Here is a 26,652-nt window from a genome sequence, read left to right as displayed (position 1 = left end):
AACACGCTAATATGTAAAATATCAGAAAGCAAATGTTATTTGTATACTGTGGTGTCCACCACTCCTTCACATCTCAATTTTCTGCTGTACAAAAACATCTCCTTTCTGAAAGAACTAAGGGATATTTTTCCCTTCACGTCCAAAGTGTGTTTCTGTTCACCAGGATTATTCAAACCAAGTGTTTTAATAGCTTCACCCATATGCTTCTAACTAGGCTCAGTAAAGTTGCAGTTAAAAGAAACTTAACTTAAAAGAAACTTAAAAGAAAAAGGATTCCTGTACTGTATTCTACAAAGGTGAGCATAGAGGTCAGACACGGCCAGACTTCAGGAGAAGGCAGGACACAAAGACCACCTCTCAAGGTTGTGATCCACTCAACTGATTTTCTTGACAAGCACATGCATACATTTGGACTCACTGAGCTCTTGCTGACTGCACTGCCACGGATCAGAGTGGCAATCTTGAGACTTGGGCATTTTTGTATTCAAGCGAGAGGAGCAAGGTCTTAACAGGCCACTCATGAGTTGCTTATTTCCAGCATGCCTGGAGACCTCTTTGATCTGGGGTCCAAGCAAATCTTGCAAGGCTGGAAATATCTCTGGCAAGGGGAAGTGCCAGGCAGAGCTGTGAAAGCCCAACTGACAGTCCCAGGCACATCAGCTGTAAGGTTTGGTTGTGGCTTAGAATGGAATACACTTGTATTCGGTCTAAGGAGTAAAGGGGAGAAGAAACGGGCACTGTCAGGAAGCGCAAATCTAGGGAGAACAGGTATGAGAAGCAGCGGAGGGGTTGACTGTGGTCGGGTTGAGCTGAGGGATCAACAGAGGTCAGCGGGAGGATGAAACTGGAGTGAAGAGCAGAGCAGGAGCCTGTCCCTGCATGCTGGGATCCAGCTGCCTTTTTCTGTCTGTGCTCCTTCCCTCCACCTGCAACCCTTCACACTAGAATGGGAGAGCTGGGGCATTCCTGCCACAGACCTGACCAAGGCAGGGATGTTGGGGAGGCAGGGGAGATGCCACCTCTCCAGAGCAGAAGGCAACTGTACAGAAGCCTTCAGTGCAGGTAGCAGTGTCACGCCTGTTTTATCTGTTTACCGGAGGTCGTTTCCCTGTACTTGCAGCTGTTTCTGAGCATAACACTGTGGCCCTTCTGTAAGTCTACACAGACATCCTGGCACACATCACAGGCTGCAGCACAGCTCTAGGAATGCACTGCAAACACACCCCCACCCCTGCCAAAGAAACAGAACAACCTCAGGGAGCCTGGTTCTCAGCACATGCGGCTTGACAGCCCCAGAATTTGGCAAATGACACCCAACCTTTGCTCTCAATTTCCCTGAAGTGTTAAGACTGTGGAAAATATTCCGAGAACCACATAACGCTTTGGGTTGGAAGGGGACCTTAAAGATCATCCAGTTCCAACCCCACTACCATGGACAGAGACACCTTTCCCTAGACCAGGTTGCTCAGAGCTGCATTCAACATAGCCTTGAACACTTTCAGGGATGGGGCATCCACAGCTTCTCTGGGCAACCTGTTCCAGTGCCTTATTACCCTCACAGTAAAGATTTTCTTCTTAATATCTAATCTAAAGCAACACTCTTTCAGTTTAAAGTTATTCCCCCTTGTGCTATCCTTCCATGACCTTGTAAAATGTCCCTCTCCAGCTTTCGGGCCCCCTTTAGGCACTAGAAGGTGCTATAAGATCTTCTCAGAGCATTCTCTTCTCTAGGCTGTATACTAACATTATTCTGGCAGATGGTGGCATCAAATGGTTGAAGAACAATGACATCAAACAATTATTTGTCTCAAAGTCCACACCTGTTCCACAATAGCAGAACTAAAGGCCTACAGAATTTTATTTATGACTGGTTTTCTCCAGTTGAAATAGCTCATCCACCTAGTTCAGGGAAAAGAATGAGTAATATGTGATTTTGCATGCTCCATAAAGATTGAATAATTATTGAAAATAAATTCTTGATCTAAATAGTTTCATAGGTAGTAAGAAAGAAAAATATTGAGGGAAAATAACTCTTTAACATCTGTTAAATGCTTTTAAATGCAGTAATATCTGCTGAAGAGTTACAACATCACACACTGGCTGAAAAGAAAATCCCTGTGTTCTAACTGGTGTTGGGTCTGGGCCAATGTTACTTTCTCTTATTGAAAGTTGGATAAAGGTTACTGGGTTTTTTTCTCTTCTGCTAGAAATAGCAAGAGCAACATTAACCCACAGACACGAAAGATGAAGTTCTGCTCTGACAGATGGAAGGAAAAAACACAGAAAATCAGGAAAAAAAGAAGTATGGACAGTGAAGTGGAAAAAGAGGAACTGAAAGCAGTACACTGTATATTAGCATTGTTTTTATCCAACCTCTGGTCAACTTCTTTCTACCATCAATTTGTATGGTTTTTTTTCTTTTGTAATGGTATGTTTCTTCTCCAATACAATTTATTTTCTCTTATCCATCTTCCATTCCAGTTTCTGCTAATAATCATGACTAGTCCTTTTGTAATTCTATGATCAATCACCTCTTACAGAGTAGTATTTGCTCTTCTCCATATAGAACTGATAAGCATTTTAAAACGAGTGGGTCATAAACCTAATTTTAAAGTGGGATTTTTACAAACACATGCTATCAAATTTCTCATTTAAATATTCTGAAATGAGATGATGAAAGTTGAAAGATAACTGGGTTTCTGATTTCCTTGTCATTGTTTCTGTATGGTGTGTACAGCAAGGATATAGAGGGATTTCACTTTCATTAAACTCTTAAGAGATGTCTTCATTTTATTTAAAAATTTAATATGTGTTTTGGGGGTTTTTAACATCATAAATTCTGCTCTGGAAGACTCAGTAGATGACTGAAGAACAAGTAGGAAGCTGATTACATGAAGCAATGAGAGAAAACCAAAGCAGTTGAAATACATAAATATATTAAGACATTATGGCAGATCATCGTTGCTTTGTATTTTTTAACATAAATTAGATAAAAACAACCTCTGAAAAACACTCATCAGAAAAAGGTGTCTCCATTACAACTAAAGTAACATTCCAGCTCAAGTCATTTAAGCCTTTGGGGGAAAACATCATCCCTCTTTTTCTTACATTATTGTTAAGGTAAAAATCAAGATTCATTTTTAAATCTAGCCTTTCTAAATAATAGAGATGAAAAACACTCAAAGCAGAAAAAAATGGAAGAAAGAAAATACCCTTTTCCCTACTTTTTGTTTTGTGGGTTTTCTGAGCAACATGGACTCTGAGAAATTAGAAAATGTATGTACCAAGTGTTCCCCAAGCAAAGTGACCATTTTGATGAATGCACTGGAAAAATCCAAGAAACCATCTGGATGACTGTATCCTACCTTGCTGATATAGTATAACTACTTTTTTTCCCTATTTCGGTAGTTCATTTTGCCACATACCTTAATTTACCATGGAGACACAGAATTTCTTAGTTAGACATATTTTCAGTTTCTTTGCATTTCTTTGATCATAAGAAATTCACTTCGGTTTGAATTACTCATTACTTAATCTAAACAAGTCCATTCTCCTTGGGTTTCCTCTTGACATTTTCTCAATTGCTATTACCACTGTGCATTCGCTGATACTATATTTGGTACCTGTGCCTGTTTTTTGTTCATTTAACAAGGTATACATTTGAGTCAGGCTTCTGCATCTATGACTTTAATCTGCATCTACAGCCTGTAATAATCTGTTCTGTTGTAACTTCTGTGCTGGATATTAATCATCTTCAACTTGTCTTCTCTATTTTGTTCCACACTAAGTAGATGAGTACAGTTTTAAAGACTTAAATTCTGTTTTTCCCTTTTGGATATCACACTAGTGAAGATGTATACCGTATACCAAATATGTATTTGCCTCATTTGCTTTCTGATGTGTCATGCCAATTAACGTAAGAAGAAACATATTATTAAACAATGACTTTCCAGCACTGCTATTATGCCCTGTTAGCACACTTTCTTCTGTTTCTCAAATTTTACTTTCCAGCAGAGAGTAGAAACCTTATCATTTGATATCAGTAGCCAATGTTAATGTTGGTAAAGATGAATATTTAGAGTACACGATTCATTATTCTTTTTCATTCCCTTCTTTTCCCTGAACAACTAAGAAAACAACAAATGTAATTGCAGTAATTATGATCAGTCTGTAAATTGTTCTTTCCCTGGTACCAATTTTCATGATACTTGTGGGAGTGTCTGTCAAACACAACATCACCACGTCTTGTCAAATGTGGTTGAAATTAAAGCAGTTGAAGCTATAGGGAAGGACTGACAGATGGATGGATAGCATAACCATAGAAACCTTCTCCTCCCCTGCATGCTTTATACAAAGCCAACCAAAGCTAGCCAAAAGGTCAACATCAAAGAAAGGAATAAACCTCTGTGAGGCAAACAGTCCCTGAGGTGAACCTCCAGTGGAACTATTCAAATTCTCTCAGGTAAAGCAGAGAAATCAATTCACCTGAGTTATTCACAACTCCATAAGTATTCCAGCTTGTACTGCATAAGGAAACATAAAAATTAGTTAGTTGCTGTTGGCACCTACCAACAGGGTCACTTGTCGAAGAGGACCAGAAAAAAAACCTGTTTTCTTGGATGAGACAGAACTGATCATCAGCTCAGCTGGTGCTCATCAAGGCAGAGAAATGTCTCGGTCTCCACAAAACAGATGTCTTGGAACTTTTTGATAAAAAATGAAAACACCTACAGCTCTGAGATGTCGGTAAGAATAGGAATCAGACGAGCAGTTCTCTGGATCTTTGCTTTGGATTTGGATAATTTCAATAGTTTCCCAGACCATTCTGCCTCTTTCTGCAGGTAGGTCCCCTTTTTAGAGCTGTTTAGGAAGTAGAATTAATGAACAAAATCCAACACCAACATTTTTCTTCTTGACTGGAAACATTTAAAGGCTACTGCATATCACATCCTTGAAACTACGAGGAGATGAACAGAGAGCGTAATGCGAGACACAGGCAGTTCTGTCCTGAGAAGCAGTCATGTCATTTAAGCTAAGGAGGTACTGCAAAATGAAACACATCCAATTAACACAAATTTTTAAAAAAAAATCTCAAAGTCCTGTCTCATTTGCAGAGCAAGTATCAGCCAGCATGAACAGTGGCAATGGGTTTATCCTCATTCTTCACTGCCTCTCTGAAGTGCAGAGAATGTGTCCCCAGGGGCCTCATTCAGCACAGTAAGTATGAAAACGTCAATATGAACCAAGGTAGCAGCCCTTTTTTGCTGGCCTACAGCCAACATTACAGAAGTAATACGCAGCAGGCAATTTCATATGTTGCTCTCCATATGTGTTTAAATTTTAATCTCTCTGTAGCCCGCATGTCACATGCGCACTGTCCTGGAGCATAAAAATACCGCTCAATGTGACATCTATGTGCCATAGCTTCATCCCTAACAGTATGGAAGAACCATATCCAATATTCCTCAGGAGTCAACCAGCAGGTGACTACATCTTTCTCCACCACAGCTATCACACACTCAGTCACGATCATCATCAAGCACCTGGTTTTGGAACAGCAGCAACGGTCAGAGCCAGCCAGGAGGCACCGAGACTGCTGACTGCCTCTCACCGCTCTCCCCAAAAACCAAAGTGTGAGAGTTCACAGAGGCAGTGATACCCTAGGCCATGACAGTGACCTCCAAGCCATAGTAGGTTTTCTTCCTGGCAATACAAACCACCCCATGGGACGCAATGCATAAAGGGCTCTTGGCAAGGGCTTCTTCATCCTCCTCAAGCCCTTCCAGGTGCTGGGTGTAGAGGTGACACTAATTTCTGCCTCACCCCTCTTCCCAATGTGGTTATTCTCATTAAACCTCCCTTGTTTATCCTAAAGAAGCTGGTATTTCATCTCTCCTCTGAAGGGCTGCAAAGGACAACTCCCTCAGCCAGTGAGTCCTTATCCAGACAGTGAGGCAGGACACAGCCTGGAGAGCTGCAGAGTCCTTTACATTCAACAACAGGAATCTCTTTGTGCATCCACAGCTCCTCAAGGGACACTCCTGAATTGCCTGCTTTCTGACCCAGGAAAGGGTCATTAATCCTCCAAACAGTGAAGGAGTGGTCACAAGCAGATAGCCCACACACCTGGGAGGACCCCATGCAGGAGGAGAGGGCTGTTTACAGGGAAAAATTGTTACTTCTCATGCATTCCTCTGTTACTTCCTCTGTGCATTCATTGTTGTCTGAAGACTCAAATCCTCTCCACTGACAGCACTGCATGGGGTTGTTTTGACCCAAGTGCAGAACCTAGCACTTCACCTTGTTGAACTGGCCTCAGCCCATCAATCCAGCCTGTCCGGATTCCTCTGCAGAGACTTCCTGTCCTCCAGTACATCAACACTCCCACCCAACTTAGTATTGTATGTGAACTTACTGAGGGTGCACTCAATCCCCTTATCCAAATCACTGATAAAGATATTAAACAGGACTGGACCCAAAACTAAGCCCTGGAAGACAGCACCTGTGACCACTTGCCAACTTGATGTTAACTCAATTCACCACCACTCTCTGGGCTTGGCCATCCAGACAGATTTTTACCCAGTGAACAGTGCACCTGTCCAGGCCATGAGCAGCCAGTTTCTCGAGGAGAATCCCATACAATCACAGAATGATTTGGGTTGGAATGGACCTTAAAGATCATCCAGATCCAAGCCTCCTGCCATGGGCACGGACATATCCCACTAGACCAAGCTGCTCAGAGCCCCATCTGGCCCCACAGACCAGCGTGTGTGTCTAAGTGGTGTAGCAGGTCTCTGACCAGTTCCCCTTGGATTATGGGGGCTTTATTCTGCTCCCCATCCCTGTCTTCCAGCTCTGGGTGCTGAATACCCTAAGGACAACTGGACTGACTATTAAAGACTGAGGCTAAGAAAGCATTTTCCTCATCCTTTGTCACTATGTTTCCTCTCACATCCAATAAAGGATGGAATTTTTCCTCAGCCCTCCTTTTATTGCTAATATAGAAACATTTTTATTGCCTTTTATGGCAATGGCCAGATTAAGTTCCAGATGGCCTTTGGCCACCCTAATTTTCTCCCTGCACAAATTCACAACATCCTTGTAGTCTTCCTGACTGGCCTGCCCCTTCTTCCACTCTCCCTTTTTTCCTGAGTTCCAGCCTAAGCTCTCTGTTCAGCCAGTCCAGTCTTCTTCCCTGCCATCTCATCTTTCAGCACATGGGGATACCCTGCTCCTGTGCCTTTAGGATTTCCTTCTTGAAGAATGTCCAGCCTTCCTGGACTCCTTTGCCCTTCAGGATCTGCCTTCCAAGGGACTCTGTCAAACAGACTCCTAAACAAGCCAAAGTCTGACCTCCAGAAGTCCAAGGTAGCAGTTCTGTTGAACCTCCTCCTTCTGAGAATCAAAAACTCTCTCCTTTTGTGATCACTATGCCCAAGATGGCCTCCAGTCATGACAGCACCCACAAGTCCTTCTCTGTTCACAAAAAAGAAGTCCAGCAGGTGCCTTCTCTAGTTCGCTTACTCACTAGTTGCATCAGGAAATTATTTTACACACATTCCGGGAAACTCCTAGTCTGCTTCCTCTCTGCTACATTGTTGCATTTCCAACAGATATCTGGTGAGAGAAACTATTCCCAATCCTAAAAATCCATCAGCAGGGCTTCAGGTGCCCTCACCAGACAGAGCAGCACAGCTCCCCAAGCAACTGGGAAAAACAACAAAGACCTGCTAACCCTGAGACTGCAGCGGCTGAGCATACCAGGCAGAGCTGCAGGCATAGAGTGCCCAGTCCTGTCTCCAACTGCCCAGCCCTGTACCTGCTGGGGTGAGGCCACAGTTCACCATCACAAACACCATCACACCCACCCCTAATCCTACCTCACAATTTTCCCTGCTGTCCCCAAGGGCATATGCACCTACATGGAGCAGCCTTCAGGGGGTACTTACTGTTCATGAGGCCCCTCTGATCCCCAAGGGCTACCCCACTCCCTCTGCTGTTTGTCCTCACATCAAAGGGACAGTCACTGCTCTCTGTCGGGTGAGTGCAGCAATTGTTCAACCTCTTCCCCCTTAAACACAACCACAATACGTGGTTGTAGGACCACTCGTTTTCAGGAGAGACTGAGGAATCCCGGCTGCCAGTTTCTACTTCAAGTAATTTCATGGACCATTGGGAACATCATTGGGAAAATCCTTCATCAAGCAGAAGGCACAAGTTTCTTCACAGGACCCCCTAGGTCATGTTTCTTCTGCAGTCAGAGGGAGGCTGGTACATCAAGCATGCCAGTCTTCTGACTCCTCCAGAACTTATTATTAAGATTCTGGCTGCACTTCTCACATCTTTACTCTACAGTTCCTATCCCAAGACCCACTAAATTCTGAGCTCTCTTTATCAACTTTCCCATTTCTCATCAGGTTGGCTATCTTCAGCCCCAGGAGGAGGAAAATCCAAGATCTCAGTAACTAACAGTGTGCTATTTCTATTCCCTTGTTCTGAACAGGGCATCACTAGGCAGTGTTTACCAGTTCCTGAATATCATGGAAATACAGGAGTGCTCTGCTCTCTGTTCCTCTCTGGTTCCCTATTTTCAAGGTTTTAGCCTGTTAGTCTTTACCTTGTACTCTTTTCTTATTTCTTCTTCCCATTCCCCACTCCAGTGACTGTCTTTTTTCTCTTTGGTTTCTTTTCTTCACTTTTTTCTTCTTTGGGGGAGTGGTGGGAAAGGAGGCATTTAGTATCTGTTTGGGATGGATATCAGCTTGCCCCTAAAGTGAGAGTGGATGTGTAAGAAAGAGTATACGAATAGAGGAAACAGCAGTGATATTTTCCCAAAATACTTGTCCTAGCCTGTCACAATTTACACATCAGGTAGTTCCTGAGACAGAGACATTGCCTCTGTATTTAGTCATCTTTAAAGGAGTTTTCTTCTATTCATCTGTTCTCTTTTTAAACTAAAAAAGCCTCTTAGTACCCATAGCATCCTATGCCAAGTAGTTCCATAATTTAATTCTGTGTTGCATGAGGAAGTGCTGACTTTTATTTGTTTGAAACTTGTCACTTGCTAGTTTCATTTGATGTCTAGATTCTCTTTAGAAATAGATAACGAAGTATTCTTCCCTCATCATTTTCTCCATGCTGCTCCTATCACAGAGAAAATTCATGATTTTATAGATGCCTGTCATAACTTTCCTTAATCATCTCTTTTTCATACTTGAGAAATCCCTGTCTATTTAAATGGTTTCTTACATATTCGCCATATGATACCTTTGATTGTCTTTGCTGCCCTTTTCTGAATCTTTTCCAGCTTGATTATGGCCTGTCTGAAATGGGAATGGACAATTAGGGACAACACATTATATTCAAAATAAGGGCACAGAATGGATTTATGCATAGTATAATGCTGTTTCTAATTTTACTCTCTTATTCTTTTCTTAATTGCTAACATTTGACTGGCATTTTTAGTGATACTAAGGATTAAGTTACACATTATAATCCCAAGATCTCATTCTTGCACGGTAATAGTAAACTCAGAACCTCCATCATTGCAAATGTAACACTAGAATTGCTTTACCTGTGTGCATCATCTTACATTTATCCACCTCAAATTTCACCCATAATTTATGTTATTCGATATTGTGAAATCAAATGACCTAGTAATTCGATATTATGAAATCCTTTTTCAAATTTCTGCATGCAGTTTTTTGCTTGCTTCCCCAAATGACTACTGTTATTATCATACTTTGTTACCTCATTAGATACCCCTCTTTTTTGTATAATTTATGGATATGCACAAATCTGAAAAAAATATCCCTCTTTCATGCTAATCCTTTTTTCCTACCTTTACCCAGCTTCTTAATAATTTCAGGAACTTCTTTTTGATTCAACAGCAGATTCATGTCTTTAACAGCCTGGGGTGAGTGACCTTATTAAATGTTCTTTGCAAACCCAAGTAGACTATAGTTACTGGATCTCCGTCAATATGCTTGTTGAACCCCTTCTAAGACTTATAAATTGTGATGTTCCTTAACAATAGTAGTGTTAACTCTTTCTCAGAATATCTTATTTGTCCATGCATGCACTAATTCTGTTCTTCAGAGTAATGTATATTAGCTTGTTTACTAGCCTATAGTTTTCCAAGTCTCCAAATCATTTTAAAAACTGGCACCATATTATCTACCTTCCAATCGCCTTGTACCAAAGTAATTGGAAAGCATTACAAATAATAATCAGTAGTTCAGCTCTTTCACACTCAAACCTGTCAAGAAGCCTTGTATGAATACCATCTGATGGCTTTTTTGTCTACCTGTTCTGCAACCTCGATGAGTCTTTGATCTGAAGCTGATCTGATGCACCTCCAACACAGAAAAATTCCACCACTTCTTCCATGATGAACAGATATAAAACTGTTGGGGTTTTGAGGTTGGGGGTGGTGGTGGTGGTGATGTTCTGTCATGGTCTGAATCTCCCCAAGTCACTTGAAGCCTCTTTAGTAGTACCATCATGCACTAAGTCATCCTAACCATTGCACAAGGCAAGTTACTCTTTCACAGTCTGTTGAATAGCTCCTGAAGTAAACACTTAATCTGCCAGCCTACACGGAGGGTTAACTGAAGTCTCTGTTACTACCGAGTTTCCTGCCTTCATAGGTTCTTTGATCTTCCTCTGGCTGTCACAGCTTTCTGTGACCATCCTAGCCAGTGAGCAAAAATGATCAGTAGTATAAACCCTAAAACTCTTTTTCCCACGAGGAATGTCAATCCACATGGTCACCATTTGGATCACCAAACTATTTTCTCAAATGTACTTTAGAAATTTTGCACTGAAACTCTTCCGCAAGCCATGTCTGATCAGTATCTGCAGATACAACCACATTCATTCCAGGATATAGGAATTACATTTCCTGTAAAAGTTTAGTATACTCCTGGACTCGAGAACTTGTAGCTTAAACTCAGAGAGAAACATCCTGATCATGTAATCTGACCTCCTTGAAATAAAGAGAGGCTAATGGTATTCCCTTTGTTAATTATACTTTCTGCTGCTGTGCTTGAACTAGAGCATTTTTTTTTAATCTTGATTCGTATATGTTCACATGACAGAGGGCTCACTATACTCTTGGTAAATTATTCCAATAGTTCAGTATCTTTACCACTTGATTTTTGCCTTATTTCCAATCTGAATGTATCACATCTTAACAGTTTTCTACTGGGTTGAAGACTCAGATGACTTTGAGGTAGTTTTTTCTTCAGTCAAAAATTTAAAGACTGTCATCAAGTCACTTCTGTAAGTTTTTATTCAGGGTTCCATGTTTATTTTCTGGCCATTTGCGTTATTTCTCAAAGTGATAATAATAGAATTAGACAAAGTAGATGAAAAATATTTTTTTCACAAGTGCCAAATGCAGAGAAAAGATGTCCTTCTCTCCTCCTGTTCGATATTCAGCTCTCAACAGATCAAAGAACTATATCAGCTTCTTTGACTGCAGCATCACAATAGTAGCTGTTGATTTACTGATTAGAAGTTCTGATACCTACAAGCTTTTTTAGTGTGACTGCTTTCTAACATAGAGTTCTGGTCCTGTAAATACTATTCACGCTATTCATTAAACATATGAACTCATATTTGGCTAGATTGAAATACACACTGTCTGTCAGGCCTCAGTACTCAAAATGAATCAAACTTTCCATATCAGCGATTTATTCTTTTAATTTGTACTTTCATTTTTAGCAGTTCTTCCAGTCTTTCTAGATTCTACCAAGTTTATCAGTATTTTAGATCTCCCTTAGGATTTTGAGCAATATGTTAAAATCACACAGTACTGTCAATTGCATTGAGAGATGTGGGCTCACATAAGAACACAAGTTTTTCAACAGTGATTCTTTCTTTGTTACTATTTTGCTATCTATTGAATTTTGATGCCTTTAAAATGTACTGTATTCATATATTATTAGCCAGAGAATCATGTGGTGCTAAGCCAACTGCTAACTGATCAGTGTTTTTATCTTTTACCAATCTCATGTTTTAGCTCCATTACCGTGGTTGTAGGTAAAGGTACTTCTATCACAGAAGTACTTGGCTGCAGGGAGTCTCATAAAAGTCAAGAAATTAAGTCAGTTTGACAGGATCTGTTTTCTATAAACCCATTCTCACTGACATATTGTCCTTCTAATATTTTATTGGGAATTTTATCAGACTGACAAAATTAAGTACCTAGGTCATCTCAGAGAACTTTTAAAGTTGTAGTAACACCCCAGCTTTTCACTTCAAGTTCTTCCTCACTGTTTCAAAACTTCTAAAAACAAAGCTTTGACTTTTGATCCAAGCACTTAAAAACTCTCGAGTGCAAATTATCTTGAATTGGCTGTTGGAAGTCTAAAATCAGGTTTGTTTACTGTTGGAGAGCTTAACCTTATTAAACAAGCTGAAAACTATTTTTTTCTACTTCCCCCCAAGAAAACAGACCTACAATATTTATTGATTAGTTTCACTTTTTCTGCTTCAATACACATCAGTCTATAGAAGTCAGACTCCCAGCTCTATCACGCCAAGGAAAAGCTATTCGTTACTTCCATTTTTTCATCAGCTCCTTCATAATTTTTCTCATAATTCTTTTATATTACTGTCCATAAGAGTTCACAAAGTCAGTATGTTGTTCTTGAGTTCTGTTCCTCAAAATCTGTTGCGTTCCTCAACATCTGTTGTGTTGTACACACATACACACAAAAAAAGTCTTAGGTCAATCAGCAACATGCCAAAGACTGCTTTCTAATACTAATGACTATTGCTAACACACACATACCTTGCACACCTTTTTTAGTACGGTTTCCTTATACAGCCAGGCTTAGGCAATCATGCTATTTGCTAGATGTCTCCCCACAACAACTTTGAAACAACTCACCTATGTTTCAGAAACCCTGACAAGAGAGACAGAGGTCTCAGAGATGATCAGTTTGTATGCTCTTCATGACAACTGGCTGCTAGGTCTGGGAGACGGTCTCTGTTCAGATCCTTACAGGCAGAAACAAATTCTTATGCCTGAGCTCTTTACTTGAATTTTTAAAGTGATCAGATTGAGAACGGCTCAAAAGTGAAAAAGCCAGACTGAAGAAATATGAGTAATGAAGTGAGAACAACCTCAAACCAGTCTAATCTGGAAGGAAAGGTATCCCTCTGTTCTGCTTGTCTCTCCCCTGGGTAAGAGAGGGACAGTACATCTAGATGCCCATCTCCATGTATTCCCACACTGCCTATAAAGCGGCAGCATCTACATGGAGCTCTGTGCTCCTTCCCCTTCTACCTTTGTGCATGCAAATAAATTAATATATCCCTACTTTCATGACTCAGTTTCCTTCTGCATTAACATTTCCTCTCTGAGCCTTCTCTCTCTATTTCTTTTCACTGACTCCCTTATATGTTGAAGGTGGAGGAAGGAGGAACTGGACACTGGGCCTCTTGATATGTATGATGTATGTATGCAGACTGGATGTCTCAGTTTTTCACACTCCAAGTGTGTAGACTACACTTGGCATTCCAGATCTCACTTTACACACCTACAGATCTGTGGGGGGCATGAGTAAGGAGAAAAATGCAGGGGATGTTCACTGCTTGCTCCAGCTGCTTTACCCCTCTCCTGTCAGTCTCCTATCCTGCTCCCACTCTGCTGAATCTAAAGTGGCTGGATTAGAAGTGGGTGGTCTTTGGCTCCACTTCTCCTGCTGTGGATGCTATGAGCCACTCATTTACACCTAGTATAGAACATCCAGTGCAAAAGCAACGTAGAAAGTATGTACTGCTGCCTCTGCAGTACGCTGACCATTCCTTGTAGAGGGCAGTCCAGCAAGCCAGGTAGCTGGCTTTGGCCAATCAGATTTGACCCAGAAACTGAAAAATGAAAACCACTGCCTTTACCAGTCTGCATGGTCAAGAACCGATAACTCGGTGCATGAGCCTAGCTATGGCTTGGGCTGTTTCTTACAAAACTGACAGAGCAAAAACACACAGGGAGGACTTCAGCTGACAACCGGGATTATCATGGTGAGGGATTTTAGTACTCTCAGTAGTTAAAGGAAAGTGGTGATTGGGGGAATGTATAGGAGTGTACTAACAAAATGTAGAAGACCCGGGGTCCTCTGGCAGAACAAGACTAAAGCAATGGGTCCAACCTGACTCAGAAAGGCAACTATGCCAGGCTTTAGATCCTAAGCATAGGACCACAGGATAATTGGGTTGGAAGGCACCTCCTGAGGTGCAAACTCCTGTTCAAAGCAGAGTCAGCTATGAGGTTAGACCAGGTTGTCCATGGTTTTATCCAGTCTAGTCTTGAAAACCTCAAAGAATGGACACTGCACAACCTCTATGGGAAACCCCTTACAATGCTTGACACTCCTCAGTCAAAAAGTTTTTCTTGATACCTAGTGTGAGCATGTCTAGTTTCTCTTCTCCCACACTTCAAAAGTACTATTGGTTTTTAATTTCTTGGAATATTTTCCCACCGTTTTTCATTACTTCACAAAACATGTTTGCTGCAGGCTTCTGTGCAAATACATGAGAGAAATCAGAGACAACACTGAAAAAAAACCCAGAGAGCAATCTTGAGCTTAATAGGTTTGAGCTTTCTATTAATCTAAATCCATTCAGGGAATTAAAAGAAATCTTGCCACACTAATCAGAATAGCCAATGTTAGGAGATGTCTAAGCTGTGGTCGAAAGTATCCTTGCAATGCATTCATACATCTATGCAGGCCTTAAATCCTAAACTTGGCTAATTCAGTTACTGACACCAATCAAGCTGATATTTCGCATTTAGTTGGTACTCAAATATCTACGAGTTCCTCGCTGGATTTTGCAACCTTAACTATGTAGCAATCTCAGTGAAAACCTTCTGTACATTGCCTGAAATTGAGTCCCACTATGACGAGAGTTGCTAGACAGCTCTTTAAGAACTATGATGGGGTACCACCAATACAAAGACCTGACTTGTAGCTATTACCAGAGGCAGAAGCCAAGCTGCAATGCTCATTGTGTAATTGCTATCATGCCATGTTACACAAGGCACATGTATGACATTGAGATGTGACTGGATATCAGCTTAGACTTTTAAGATCACTTTTTAGCTTTTTCCATACCCTAGGAAATCATAATCTGATCATTACCATTGTGTGTGTCCTCTATAAAACTAAAAGATGTTACATGACTCTGTTACGGCCCTTTCAATTACTTTTCCCCAGGGAGAAATAACCAGAAAACTCATATTTGGGAAAGAAAATGTAAAGTTGCACGTCACTAAACATGTGCAAACTATGACATCTAACTAGATCATAGTAAAACATCCCTGCAGGAGATGAAGAAATCATGTGGCTTGCTTAAAATTGGAATGGAAAAAGGCCTGGAGCAAGCTCAGGGCACAATCCTGCACAGGCCCTTGTGTGGTGAATAAACTAAATGTGACTGATTACGAGCTTTCTATCACTAATTAAAACCATCCAAGTTCTGAGTTCAAAATCTGTCACATGCAAATTCCAAGGTAAAGCTAATACAAGAGTACCATCTTTCTCCTACCTTTAGGACCTCTTTCTTTGCAGAAACTAATTCTGCAAAAACCTAGATACACTATACAGCGAGAATACAAAGCTCTACATTCATGCTAGGGTGTCAGAGCCAACCGTATTCTAGAGCTCAGACCTAGTACTTTTCCCTAAACAGGTCTGAAGAATCCTCCCTATAACTTCAGGAAGGCTGGAGTGAAAAATCTAGGAAGCCATATAAGATTTGTTCTGAACAAAACTCCTTAGATGGAGGAGTCCAAATAAAACTCAAGGGTCCCATCTTCACTCAATCCAGCCTTTAAGACTGAGAACAGATGAAGCCCCTACTAAAGCAAAACAGCATAGAAGTTTTACACAAAACAGGCATCAGGCACTATCACTACATTCCTATCTGACTGCCACGGAGATTAGAATCACAGTTGTGCAATCCCCCTTAGCACACACCTTCATAACACCAGGTCAAGAACAATTCCTCAGTTAACTGTACAAATAGGTCCCTAATGTCCACTGTGCTATTACCATCTAGAATGAACATATACTGCATCAACCAAAAGTCACTATCATATAGGGAGTCCAATATCTATACCATTAAGGTCTGTATTTAAGGACTGCAATTGGCAGATGAAGTCTGCAATTATCATTATCCCATCATCATTTTAATGCACAGACACTATTTTATACTTTCATCTAGGCCCACATATCTGTATAACATTTATAAAAATATATATAACTATATATATTCTCATATGAGAATGATACTTGCAATAGCTCAGTTATACAAAGGGGTTTTTTTGTAACAGAGATTTCAAGTCACAGACCATAAAAACACTGGCATGCACAGGAACAAATATCTGTATGGTTAGGTATGACAGCTTAACTACACTCTGGAGTGGAGAGTGGGTGCTACTAGATGCATGCTCTTTCTTTATTTCAAGAGTGTTGTGGTGTGGGAAGAGAGAACAAGAATTAATGTTGCTACTTCAGACACACATCAATAAAAGGCACATGGACAATTTGCCAGCTAACAGGATAATAATGTCCTCGGCAGTGTGGATGTGTGAGGGATATGGGCAACGCAGGAAGTGGAGGCAATATATGTTTTGATATGCTAGAGAGAGAGAGATCCAGGTGAGCTTGAAGAATCTTAAGGGAAATAATGCAGTGATCATTATCATGTGGACATTACAGAAGATGTCAGAGATTTCTTTAGGTCATGAGGATATCTGAGACCACTAAGAGACACAGGCTAGATGTGGGAATTAATTCCCAAAGTAGAAATGGGATTCTGTAGTTTAAGTTTGCTGCTGCAGGAGTAGATTCCCTGGAAGTGCTCGCAAAGGGCTTTCCCATTGAGACAAGTGTCACAGCACCAGGTTTTGAGACAGCCCCTCGGATTTATTCTGGGGACGTGCTGCAACTCTGTTGTGCTCAGAGGTCTCCTTTTCCCACAAATGTCACCATGCCCATGTGCTTTGTGGACAGGGTTGGTAGAGAGACGTGTACTACCAAATGAACTCTGCTCTGCTCTGCTCTCAAGACATTCTTTTGGTGTCTTGAATGACACATCTCCATATAACTGATGACTGTACCTGTGGTTTGCACAGAAAGAAATTTTCCTGCAGGGAAGAAAGTGTGCCCAGGATGCTGGTTTTACCTGTAGAGACCTGTGCTTAGGGATCAAGGGATCTCTTGGTATCTGCATGTGTGTAGGAGGGGAGAGCTGGGTTACACAGCCTAAAGGCTTGGGATCCTCTGCTGTAAAATGTGCGTGGCCCACTAGAAGGATGCGATCCCTCCCCGGGTCCCCTCGCAATGGCTCTGCGAGAGGGAAGGGATTCAGATTTGTTTGCTGTTCTCCATTGAAGTCTACGTAGGGGGAAGGGGGAGAGAAGAAGACGTGCAGATCATGCAATGTTATGTATCCTCGGATAACAATAAACCGCTACCGAGCAAAGGAGGCAGCCGCCGTCCGCCTGATCCCGCTCCGGGAGGCACGGCACGGCACGGCACACCCCGCTCCCACCCCCTCCTCCGGAGGCGCCGCACTGACCCACATGTTCCACGACCTTCCGTCACGGGTGACACGGGCAGACGACCCCCCGGACCCGGGCACGTCTCGCCGCCGTGCTGCCAGCGCCTAGGCCAGCGGCCGGGGCTCCGCGGAGCCCCGCCACGCCACAGGAGACCGGGCACAGGAGGAGGTGGGGAAGGGTCGCACGCAGCTAATGGCGCTGGACGGGCAACCAGGAGGGGGGCTGCGAGGGGCGACCCTCCACCCGCCGTGCCGGGGGCTGTCGTGCCGGTCCCCGGGCGGGGTCCGCGACTGCCCGAGCATCCTCTAGCGCCGTCCCCGCCAACGCCTTACCCACGGTGCGGGATCCGATGCAGCCCATCACTCCAGCGGGGCTCCGGGGAGAGGCGGCAGCCTCACCAGCGAGTAGGCGGAGAAGGTGGGGAGCGGTGGTGGTCGGAAAGCAGCCAGTCCCTTCAGCGGGAAATGCCGGGGTGGCCCAGCGGGGACCGGCGCGGGGTCATGGTCAGGTACGGGCGCGGGGTGCCCCCGCCGGGGGGAGGCGGGCGGGCGGGGAGCCCGCGGGCCAGGCTGTCATCTGCCCCCGCCGCGCCTCCGCGCTTTGTTCCGCGCCCCGCGCGGCTCCCCGACCGCGGCCGCGTCGTCGCCGGTGCCACCGCCGAGCCCCCGCCGCCCGCCCGCCCCCCGCTCCCAGCTCCGCGCTCCCGGCTCCCCGACGGGGGGCGGGCTGAGATTGGGTAAACAGCTCCGGCCCGGCAGCGCCGCGCCGATTGGCTGCCGCCCTCCGCGGCCCGGGGAGGGGAGGCAGCGCCGGCCGGGCCGTCCCTCCTGCCCGCGGGGGACGCGTGGCGCGCCGGTGGCGGGGCGAGGCGAGGGACCCCCGGCGGGCGGGCGAGTGGGCAGGACGGGACAGGACAGGTGCGGGCGGCGCGGGATGGAACGGGGGGGTGGTGGTTTGCAGCGGCGCGGGGCCCCTCCCTCCCGCCTGGGGAGAGGAGTGGGGAGGGGCGGGCGCAGGTGAGCGGCGGGCGGTGCCGCAGGCCGGGAGCCGGTGGGGGCGAGAGTAGAGCAGGTGGGGGAACAGGGGGAGGTGGGCGGGTAGGGTGCTTGTCTCCGTCCCAGTGAGAAGCAGTAGCAGCAGCAGCAGCGAGGGGCACGGGGGAATGGATGGAGGGATAGAGGGAGAGAAGGAAGAAAGGATGGAGGCAGGCGGCGGCGGGCGCGGTTTTCCCGGTAACTACACTTGCGGACCCGACTCAGTTACCGGCAGCCCCCCAGCGGCCGCGCCGCGCCTCCCCCGGGGCGCGCCCGGCGCGCTCCCTCCCGGCTCAGCCGGCCCGGCGCGGTCCCGGTGCGGTCCCGGTGCAGTCCCGGTGCGGTCCCGGGGAGCGGCCCCGCCGCAGCCCTGCCTGCGGGGACTGCGGGAGCCGCCGAGGGGCGGGCGGCCCGCGGAGCGGCCCCAGCAGCGAGCTCGGGCAGGAGGACGTTCTGCCCCTGGCCGTGCTGCGGGGCTCGGGGCCGCGAGGCGCAGACGTGCGGCGCCGCCTGGCATCTCTCTGCCCGTGGCCCCGCAGGTCGGTGAAGGAAGCTCATCCCTGAGGATGATTGCTGAGGCCTTTTCCACGTCCTCCCCGCTAACATGGCAGTGAGGAGGGATCTCTGCAGATGGAGAAGGTGTGGTTAGGTCAACTCCCTTCACAGCCCAAATTCTTCCTCAGCTGATGGCACAAGCAACAGGCAGTGTCCTCCTTGCCCACTTCCCCTCCACCACAGTCTCTCCTCAGTCTGCTCATTCCACCCCCACTCTCTGAAATGCTCAGGATTTCTCCTTGGTCCTTTGTGCATTCCTCGCCCCAAAAGCCTCTCTGAACTCGTCAGCATCCTTCCACTCATCTCTAGTTAATGGCAAATTGAATTTCGTTGATCCCAAATGAGCTATTTTGATCTTATCCTTAGGCCTGGAAAATTCAGGTTTTGTCAGCATTGCTGAGAAGTCACTCAAGACAGCTGAAAAGCCCTCATTAACAGCAGTACCAGGGAATATGTAAGTTCATTCATTCCCATTCACAACTTACAGTCAGCCTAAGGAAGAAAAAAAAATAAAGAAAAGAAAAGGACTTCAGGCATATCATATTTTGCCTGACCCTCTGAAACAATAAGCAGGAAGTCTACTCATACAAACTAAAATTTATATAGGAAGGAAATTTATGCAGGAAGGGAAAAAAGGCACTGTCTGAATATATACAGCTGTTGTATCTTTTCCCTTCTTTATGGTATCGAAGATAGTACTATGTATGATGAACATGACACTGCTGAAGTGTAGGAAATCATAGTCTTCCTCTCTCTGGGTGCCCGAGGCCAGTCTGCTCTGGTGCTATAATGCTTATCACTGGGTGCAACACATTAGATCTCTGCTGAGGATAAAGTTTTTCTTCAAGTAAAATTCTTTTCCTTTTTCACTCCTCCTTCCACCTCCCCCATGTATTTCCAAACCTATCAGTTTTCATCTAGTCTTTTTGAATGACTCACTAAAGATACTTTTCTCAACACATCTGCACTCTTGAAATCCAGGTTATAAAAATACCAGGGAACCATAGGTTTGGCAGAGCTTCATGTTAACCAGAGGTGTTTCACCATCGCTAAAAAGCAGATCTATATTGACTTGGAAGGCTAAATGCAAGGAAAGGGGAAACAGAAGCAAATTGCAATGGGAAGAGTGGTATATTAAGACCCAAATCCTGTTTCAGATAAATGTTTTTCGCTGCCCGGCCAACTGTTGTATCTGCAGTCTCCTGTGGACAGATTGATCAGGACAGCTGTCCTTAGGAGTTTCACCAAACTCCACCAAACAGCATTTGCATCTCATCCTGGCCTGAGAAGATGTATTACTGCCACAGCTGTGAGGAATCCCTTTTCATCTGTTCAGAAAGAGTCTGGTTTCATCTTAATCCCCTTCTCTCTCTCACCCACCCACCCAATCTAAATCTGTTCCTCAGTGAAGCTGCTTTTTGCACTGTAAGTGATCTCTGCTGAAATGAAGATTTCAGGTAAGTCATATTGACTCTTCTTAATTCCCCCCGCATGATGCTTTAGCTTGTCTATCACTTTATCTCAAGTCACACCCCAGGTCCTAGCAAGTGCACATTTGGCTTTCCTTTCATTAAGCTACAATATCATTTACATCTGCTCTGACTTCTACCTCAGGGTATGATTCTACAGGCAGGTGGGCAAGTCCTAGCACTTACCCTGCCTGAAAAACTTCTTTCCAGTTCTTGATGGATTTGTCTTCTGATGCTTTAGTGAGCCGATAGTTTACATAGTGATCTGGCAAGCACCCATGCTGCTGCAAAGTGTCAGACACGCACAGCAGAAAAAAGGACTGGAGAGAAGGAGGATTATACCTGAGTGTCCATTCATTCACTCCACAGAACTATTGGCCTGTCTTGTGGCTACCTCACATGTCCTGATGCCACAAGCTCCCTCTTTTTAATTTGGAATCAATATCACTTAGCTGCTGGAAGCAATACCTATCTTGGCAACTACAGCCATGCTTTGTCTGCCATTTTTAATATAGTTAATTTAATGAAAGGATAGACTCTTCACATCCTTTGGTTCTTAGTCACACCTTTATTTATTATGGACCATGTTTACATGAATCTCCATATTTAAAGCAAATTTCATTCTCATTAGAAGTTGAGAAGACTTTGCTAGACTGTCATCTCTCAGCTTTCACCCAGTTGCTTGGCTCTTCTGTACAGTAGGTTCTATGCAATAGGGAACTCATCATCAGTGAATAGTTTCTAGGTTTTAACAAGCCAATAACTAACTTTCTAAAATCAGTTAAAATATGTTTATCATACAGTAGCATAAGAAAAGTATCTATTTTACATTCTGAATCAGTACATGGTTTCATGAGAATTATCACCTGGGAGGGAAGTGACAGGACTGCATCTCTGAAAAAGGGACTGAAACAGAGCATAAATCTAACTGTCCCCCACAGTTTCTGTCCTTGCTTTTCCTGAGCAACAGTATTCCCACTGCTGCTGCAAGGAACTGGAGGTAAATGACAGAAAATAAATGGTTTTGTTTTCTTTGAAATACACTTTGACAGGCGCTAAGCATTTTCTCTAAGCATTGTGGGTACTTTCCTAAACAATGAGGCTATAATTTCATGTAGGAAATTGTGTACAAAATACCTTTGATAAGTGCTGATTTAAATGCTGGTCTAAAAGATCTTTGAAAATAAACATTTTCATACAGGGTTGGGAGAGAGAGATATTTAAGTGTCTAGAGAGACGATCCTTAACATAGCTGGGTATCTCAAAGGAAGGAGCAGTAGAAAACAGCCACTTGCAACCTCCTAAATTGTTTGTATGATGGATGAAATTATGTGCCTCTCTGTTTATTGTAGAGCTGTAGACCTCCCTTTCCACAGCCCCTGTTGTGAGAGGCGTGCTGGGCAAAAGAGAAGGAAGGTTTGACTTCTTGTGGGGCCGTGGGTCACTGCCATTAGGAACTTCTGTTTGCAGAGCAGAGCTTCAGTGCTGCCCAAACTAGGTCAAGGATGCTGGTGGAGGAAGTGCGACATAAAGCTCCCTTGACCTTTTTCTTCCTCCATTCCTGCACCTTTGTCCTGAATGCAAGAGAGAAATTGAGATGCCATAATCAACTCAAGCATGTGCTGCTAGGCAAGGACCACCTCTTTCTGGGGTTGTATGCCAAGGTGAGTTGGGAACAGACAAGCATCCACACCTCCAATGGTCTCTTCCCCCCCACCCCTGGCATTCAGACCAAGTGGTCACTGTAAGTCTGAGCAGGAATGAGTGGAGAGGAAAACATAATTCCAGCAAAGCTAAAGATAGTGACCTTGTGCCTGGTAGAGGGACTGGTAACAGCAGAGAGTAAAGCAGCTTTAGATTAAGTATAGTTTTTAACAACTTGTTCTAAACCCACTCTGAGGCCTCTGTCATAAACCTGGAGACTGGCTTATGCTGTAAATTGTTAACTTCTTGTTTGTGTTTTAAGAGACAGCTGTTCAGCAGCGTTTATCTTTTCTATAAGCCATTGATGAATACATTAAACCTATTTTACCAAGTATTCCCTATATCTCTATATAAATATAAAGATCTTATAAATTATAAATACCGGAACAGCATCTTCCTAAGAAACAGTGCTTATAAAATACAGAGCTATTGTCACTGTCATACCTGCTGCGTAAATTTATTCTTTTCATCAATTAATTATCAGGGATGCAGATTATATCACAGTAGGTAATGTGCCTCTGTCATCTCCCTTAGCTACCACTTAAACCAGTTAAAATGAAAAAAATACCAATATAAATCTTGCCAACTAATGCTCCACTTCCAAGTAAACATCACCAACCACGAAATATATCTTCCTTCTGTCTACTCCTGTCCCCAGAGGTGTCATTGGGAACCATGTCTATCTTCCCGTGAAAAGGCTCTGAAAAATGAACCCTAACCCTAACCTTCTCCTTCTCTGATGCTTTTTAAAATCGTTATGTAATATCATGTGACCAACTACTATCCCAGAAAGACATGGAGAAACTTTCTACATGCTTCTTGCAAGATGTGTCTTCAGCTGTGGAAAATATACAGAGGCCTATGAAGTTCATGAGTAGGAGATGTTTACAAAAATAGCATCTATATCAGATCTATAGAGGCAGAAGTCATCCTCTGGGGACTGTAGCTCCAATATGCTTCTCTTCTGGCCTCCTTCCACTGGCAGTTTGGATTCCCCAGCAAAAGCTACTTCTGACAGAGATCTCAGTAATTGCTTCATAGAAGTAATGGATAGATGCCATAAGAGTTAATTCTACATCAAGCTGTATTAGCTACTGATAGGATTTTCATGTGGACCAAAAAGGAAATGAGATATCAAAATGACTCATATAGTTGTTCTTGTTCAGAGCTACTTTGGTGCAGGAGACAAACAGAAAGGCTTTTTATGAGGTTTAAAGAATGAAAAAAGCAGTGTCAATGTAGTTCAGATCCTGAAAGTGGTGCAACTTGTCTGACATAAGTGAAAGGCTGGGTCCTTTCAAGCTGGGAAAATATTTGAGGCTGTGTGAGTCAACTGAAGATTAGAAGGGACAACAGATGGAGAGAGGTAGGATATGTTTGCATTGCATATTGTGATATAAGCTCATGCTTACCTACACTCACATCTGAGCAAACGCGATCTTCTTCCACCTGCAGCCACAGCTCATAAAAAACTTCTAGGAGAGCGTATTAGTTCAGTGCTGAGATAGAACTAATCAATACAAATAATCAATACCTCAATAGTGTATTTATCAAAAAAACCTCCTGGGTATTTTGTCCCATATTGCTGAAGAGAGGTAATAGTGAGTGCCAAAACATTATTTTCCTCTCTCCCTGCATGGTGAGTTCTCAAATTGGCCCATGCTGCTGAAGCAGAAACACGTGCTTTGTATAGCCTGGCATGATCTATTGGAAACTGAACATTGATGGACCGTCCCAAATTAAGGACAGTCTTACTCAGAGGAATTCAATACTTTGATGTTAGCCAGATACCTTAAAAACACACTCATTTCAATACAAGTTGAGATTCTTAAAAAATGTATTTCTGAAACAAATTTTAAGAATTTCTGCAGTGGAGAGGTATGTCATCCCAACACATAAAGCGCAGGCAAACAGTGGGCTAGCTGTAGTCTAACAATAGGCAGGACTCACATACGTACTTTGCTGCAAGATCCCTGTTATGTGACCTCACTTAATTTGGTGGTATTTTATTAAAATGTAATCAACTTTCTGTATAACACATGGGTTTGACATATTGGTACACAAATGAATGTTCAATACTCGGTGTTCGCCATTCTTTTCTCATCTTATCTTGATACTTGCCTTCCATTAGTTTTTCTTAGGAATTTGTAGCTTCAGAGTTTTTCAGAACATTGCTGTTTTGTAGGTTTTTAGCAAGTGTAATATTCTCTCAGAATCTTCACCCGTGTTTTGATTTTTATCCAGAGTCATGCAGAAGTGTCATGCTCTGTTTTGCATATATTAAGATCTCATTTTCATACAGTTCCCATTTCATGACTTTACAGAAGACATAGAAAAGGAATTTACCATCTGGGACTGTGGTGGTGCAGCTTGCTCTGTTAGCATTTCACTGATGCCTTTGTAGCACACTGACCTACTGCATGTGATCATGCATCATCTTCCATTTGAGCATGGAGAACCATTGCTCTCTGGAACTGCAGCTCAGCATCAAAGAATTAGCAAGTCTGCTTCATCTGTCACAAACTTCACCCACTCAGCAACACCATTCTGGCAAGTGTCATAAATCTATTCTGCATCCTCATGTGTCCTTACCTTGTGTCTAAACCAGCTAAATGCCTGCTACACACAGATTGAGACTGAAGGTATGCTGGGCCATGCTCTCAAATTCCAGTTTCTTCCACCATGGCCTGGGACTTTTCCAGCAGCAAGTGAAATGGGAAGATAAGTGATTTCAGATAAGGCACTCCTTTCCACTCCCTCCCTGTCAGGAAGGGCTCAGTAGATGCTAACAAATGAGGAGGAAAAAAGAAAGGAAATTCCAAGAGTGTAAAAAAAAAGGGAATTTGTTGAACCTCTGGCAGTCACATTGAGAATGTGAAGGTTCCTCACCATCAGGTAGATAGTGCCAAGAGGTAAGGTCAGAGGAGATGGCTTTGGAGGGTCAAAAAGGCTACTTGATATGCATTAGAGAAACAGACACCACCCATGACATAAATGTGAGGTGTATATTAGAGTGCAGACATCTTTGATGCAGTCTGAGTCTTATTTTGCCTTTTTTAAAACATTTACTTATTTCTCTACTGAATGTCTCATTTCCCAACAGTGAAATATACAGCAGCTACTTCTGCTAAATGTCAGTTGAATCTATACTAGTGGTGTTGCTCAAACTGCATTTTTAAAAATAATCTGCAAGCAGTTAATGTGCTTTTTAAATTCTCAGTGTTATGTAAAAAGGCACAATATTTTTAGCCTTACAAAATATCAGTTGTCATCTCCTCACTCTCTCCCTTTGATATATTGGAGATGGGGGACTAGAAGCTCAGAGAAACTGTGGATACTCGCAGTTTTAAAAATACATTGTTTGTTTATTTTTTCCTGCAATGTGCTTCTGGAGTTTTACAGATCTTAATAAAAAGGTACAAAAATACCCTAAACCTTAAAAGCAAGTCTGAACAAAGAAAGTACTTCTTATTGTAAAAGCTAGAGATTCTGTCCTCACTGCCAAATTCTTAAGTCTGGAATAGTGACAGTATAATGTATCCTGAAGCAAAATATCGACTTAAACTGTTCGCTCATGCACTGACAGAATGGCCCTCACATTTTAAAAAATTTCCAGAAATTGCTCTCTAACATAGAGAACACAGCTGTTGTGAGTAGGCTCTGGCAAATCAACATTGACTCAAACTATTTTTGGAATCAAGTCAGGCCTGCTGCTGTTTCTGGAAGATGTGAATACGTCTACCTGCTCTGCTCTGCTGTGCTGCAGTCCATAAGGAATATGGTGGGTTCCAGAATGTTTCCCTCTGTGCTTATTTGGAGGTGACCTTTCCATTCCCATCTGTTTACAAGTCTTCTGAGGTCTAATGTCTTTCCCTGCTGACAACCACCTTAATAAGAACATTTGGACCTTGCTTCTTTCTGTGTTCTCTACTGAAGTTTGAGGAACAGGATCTCAGAAGAGTCTGTCTTGCTGCCTTTTCTTACTGCCTTGCAATACTTGACATCCTGATGGTACCTTCTGAGTAGGAGGCATCCCCTATCAGAAGCAGCCCAGCAAAGAAGAGCATCCTGACCTCAAACCTGTTGGGATCATAGCTGATCCTTGAAAGAAATCCACCAATGCAATTCAAGAGGTGGCTACTGGAATAATAATGTTTATTGTTGCACCACATAGTCTGTGGAGATACTATGTATCAATACTGGGCTTAGGCAAAGGCTGTTATCTGTTTTATCTGCTGTCACAGAAGGCTTGCTCTTCAATTCTTTCTACCTTCCCAAAATTGTTTTTAATCTGTAGTAGGTAAGAGAACAT

The 26,652-nt window shown here is 43.3% G+C and overlaps 2 protein-coding genes and 1 long non-coding RNA gene across 4 annotated transcripts in view; 2 read left to right on the top strand and 1 right to left on the bottom strand.

Moving 5' to 3' along the window:
* The window catches only part of FAM131B (family with sequence similarity 131 member B), a 33,663-nt gene extending 15,462 nt beyond the window's left edge, over positions 1–18,201 (bottom strand). For both annotated transcript variants that reach the window (XM_027681411.1, XM_027681412.1), the window contains exon 1: positions 17,911–18,201. In XM_027681411.1, the coding sequence (XP_027537212.1) occupies positions 17,911–17,938 (28 nt within the window). In that variant the 5' untranslated portion in view covers positions 17,939–18,201. The remainder of the gene's footprint in view (positions 1–17,910) is intronic.
* ZYX (zyxin) overlaps positions 17,928–26,652 on the top strand; it is a 29,830-nt gene continuing 21,105 nt past the window's right edge. Inside the window, 2 exon segments of the mRNA XM_027681407.1 lie at positions 17,928–17,994; positions 17,997–18,086. Of these exon segments, the coding sequence (XP_027537208.1) occupies positions 17,928–17,994; positions 17,997–18,086 (157 nt within the window).
* LOC113966555 lies at positions 18,457–24,421 on the top strand. Its single transcript, XR_003533869.1, has 3 exons — positions 18,457–18,495; positions 20,325–20,624; positions 22,999–24,421. It is a non-coding gene; the product is annotated as an uncharacterized LOC113966555 (long non-coding RNA).

The sequence above is a fragment of the Neopelma chrysocephalum genome, unplaced genomic scaffold (assembly GCF_003984885.1).
Source record: "Neopelma chrysocephalum unplaced genomic scaffold, ASM398488v2 Primary Assembly neopelma1_60, whole genome shotgun sequence".
Lineage (NCBI taxonomy): Eukaryota > Metazoa > Chordata > Aves > Passeriformes > Pipridae > Neopelma > Neopelma chrysocephalum.
This window is presented reverse-complemented; position numbering and strand designations above follow the sequence as displayed.